At 17.9% G+C, this 3,652-nt stretch overlaps 2 protein-coding genes across 2 annotated transcripts in view; both read right to left on the bottom strand.

Moving 5' to 3' along the window:
* Positions 1–117: 117 nt before the first annotated feature.
* On the bottom strand, positions 118–1,431 carry PRSY57_1310400 (AP-1 complex subunit mu, putative; the record flags this gene model as incomplete). The annotated part of the gene is made up of 1 exon (XM_012909040.2): positions 118–1,431. One exon carries the CDS (start codon positions 1,429–1,431, stop codon positions 118–120), a length of 1,314 nt encoding a protein of 437 aa, XP_012764494.1.
* Positions 1,432–3,474: 2,043 nt separating this feature from the next.
* PRSY57_1310300 (ATP synthase subunit gamma, mitochondrial, putative) overlaps positions 3,475–3,652 on the bottom strand; it is a gene marked incomplete at both ends in the record, with an annotated part of 1,643 nt that continues 1,465 nt past the window's right edge. The window contains one exon of the mRNA XM_012909039.1: positions 3,475–3,528. Coding sequence (XP_012764493.1) covers positions 3,475–3,528 — 54 coding nt within the window. The remainder of the gene's footprint in view (positions 3,529–3,652) is intronic.

The following is a 3,652-nucleotide window of genomic DNA, read 5'->3' as shown; positions in this document are numbered from 1 at the left end:
CTTTTTCTCTCTCTTTTATTTTAATTTTCACATGGTATTATGTAATTGCACAAATATTCCTATATTTGAATTTTGCATCAATTAATATGTTTCATTTTATTTATATTATTTATTTTCCTAGGACATTCTGACCTGATAGTCCCCATTTTGCGTTATATACCTGACCCAGGGCAAGGCTTGATAACCACTTTTTTCTATAATTTTTAAATACCTTACTGTTATACCTGAGACAGTGAAATAAGGGATTTCAAATTTCACATTTACTGGTCTCTTATAATAAAGATCTTTATTTTCGTTTGAGACAATGGAAGGTAAACCGAATTGTGCATTCATAATATATTCCTTTTGTCCTTGGAATTGTTTAATTTTCCATATTAGTATATCTTTATCTGGATAATATTTTACTGTTCCTATATATGTTTGAAAATGTGGTGAATCAACATCAGCAGGTACAGGTAAATGAAATTCTACATTGTTCGCTATACTTTTATTTTTAAATTGTGATTTTGCCTTTACAGTATATTCGATTTTTGTGAGGGATTTCTTTGTGATATTAATATCTAGCCAGAATAATGGTTTGACATGAGTACTTAGACGATAAGTCATTAAATTAAATATACCATCAGGTGGTATAAATGAAATAGTTCTATCATTTTCAAATTTTGATAATCTAACACACTGATGAAATTTAATATCTTCTAATTCAACTAGTTTTGTTTTATTATTAAGATTATTATTTGATGAATTTGGATAATTACTAAGATTTTTATTAAAAAGTAGTTTATCATTTAATCCTAATTTTAATTCAGGCATACCTGATAAATAGGATTTCATCTTAAGACATCCTAAAATTTCACTTCTTAATACTGTACCATTAGAAGATATAATAATATTTAAGCTTTCAACAACATCTAAGAAAATTTCATTTTTTTTATATTTAATACCTTCATTTCTCCATGATACAGAATTTGTTAAAGCTGAAGGTATTTTAAAATTATTAACTGTTAGTTGATGAGCTTTATTTTTTATATATTCTCTTAAAATTTTTACTTCACTTAATTGAGGGAAACCATTATCAATCATTTCATCTAATAATTCATATGTGATTACAAAATTATCTTTAATACTTTCTTCTTCTAATACCTTAAAATAATCTTTTAATACTTGTATGAGTTTATATAAAAATGCTATAATTAATGTAGCATTACTATTCTTACGTGTTACTGCTAAAAAGTATATATTATTATGAGCTACCCAACAATATGTTAAACCATTAACATGAAATATTGGTTTTATTAAATTGTCTTCTTGATCAATAACACAATTATAAAACACCTCTGTTAAATTTACATTTACTTCTCCTCGATAATTTCTATTAATTATTACTTTTCCTTTTAAATCAATTATAAAGATAGCGCTTATACATGCCATTTTGTCTAATCTTATTAATTCTTTTATTTTCTTTTTATATTTTTCTTCTCCTTTTTACTTGTTCATAATTTTGTATTCATATTTCAAATCACAAAAATATAATCACACAAATATAAAATAAAACATATATAATATATCAACTATATATAATATACCAAAATGTTTATATATAATTCAAAATATACCTTACAAGCAAAAAGTATTGAGATATCCTTCTCTTTTTTACTACTAAAAATTATTTCTCAATATAAAAAAAAAAAAAAAAAAAAAAAAAAAAAAAAGAAACAAAAAATTTCAAAATCTCATAAAAAAGTATAATATTTTCCAGTATGTCACAATATACAAAAGTGGGGACTACAAGCTTCTAAAATGTAAACCCAAAGAAAAAGGTTTTAGTCATATTAAATATATAAACAAAAAAATATATATATATAAATAAATATACATATATATATATATATATATATATATATATATATATATATAATATTACATTTATATTGGGGATAAAAAAATAAAAAAATACTCTATAAAAATGACTACCTTTTACTTTCTTCACTTTTTAAAAAAACTATTACGATCATACTAAAATTATCATAATATAAAATATATACAATAATATACATATATATATATATATAATATTAATCCATCATAATGTGAGGATATTACAAAAACGAAAAAACAAAAAATATATAAAAAAAAATTTATATATAAATATATACAATGTATATATATTTATATAATATATATATATTTATTTATTTATTTAAATTTATAATATATAAAAAGGAAACCTGTGAGTTTAGAATAGACTTTTTAATTCTATACTCTTAACATATAAATATTAATATATATATTATATATATATATATATATTAATATATAATATTATTATTTATTAATTCTAAATATTATAAAATAAACATTTTTTTTTTTTTTTATACATTATATATATATATATATATATATAATATTTATAATATATAAGATAATATATTAATTTACCCAATATATTTATATATAAAAAATACATATTTTTAACAAGTTCTCTTAATAAAAAAATAAAATAAAAAATTTATTATTTTATCATATGTACAAAAAAAATATATATATTTTTTTTATTTCATATAAAATATGAATTTTCTTTTGTTTATATTAGCTTGTAAAGAATTAATTAAAATTAAAGCATATATAAAATAATAAGAATGTCAAAGTATTGTATATTCACACTATTTTTTTTTTAATATTTTTACACGTTTATCTTTTTTAAAAAAGGTAAAAAAATATATATAATGTATATAAAAATATATTATATATATTTTATGTATATTTATATTTATTTATTTAATTATTATATTTTTTGCTTACATATTTAGTATATAATATATATATATATAATATATTACGTATAAAAAATAATACATATATATATATTTATAATATAAAAGTTAGATTAGAAGGATATTTTTGATTATATATTAAGAAATTATATTTTTGTAAAATGTATATATAGATAAAGATAAGATTGATTTTGATTGGATGGATATTATTTATAAACTTATGGATAATAAAGAATTATTTATATTATTATATACAAACAAATATTATACTTTCTTTTTATTTTTTTAATACCACCTTTTTAAATAAGGATTATTACATTTTAATTGTTATACTAATATTATGCATAATATAAATATAAATAAATAAATAAATATATATATATATATATATATATATATATATATATATATATATAGCGAATGCTAAAAAAAGGGAAATGAAAATAATAAAATATTCATAATATATACATATATATATATATATATATATATATATATATATATTGTAGCATTTAATAATATAAAAAAGTAGATAAAAAAAAAAAAAAAAAATATTCATTATAAAATATATGATAACGAATTACTTTTTGATAGATCTATAAAATTACTACTTAAAAAAATTATGTAATATTTATACAATATATTTCGCCTTTTTGTATGGAAAAATATATATATATATATATTTTTTGTGTGAAATGTTCTATAAAGCATTAGCCCCTGATATAATTTCGATAAGTTCTAAAGTAATCTTAGACTAAAAGGGAAATAAAAAGGATGAGAGGATATGAAAATGATAGAATAAGTATATGTTGTATGTATATATATATGTATGTATGTATGTATGTATGTATGTATGTATGTATGTATGTATGTATTTT

The sequence above is a fragment of the Plasmodium reichenowi genome, chromosome 13 (genome assembly GCF_001601855.1).
Source record: "Plasmodium reichenowi strain SY57 chromosome 13, whole genome shotgun sequence".
Classification (NCBI taxonomy): Eukaryota; Apicomplexa; class Aconoidasida; order Haemosporida; family Plasmodiidae; genus Plasmodium; species Plasmodium reichenowi.
Note: the sequence above shows the minus strand (reverse complement) of the source record. Positions and strands in the feature narration are given on the sequence as shown.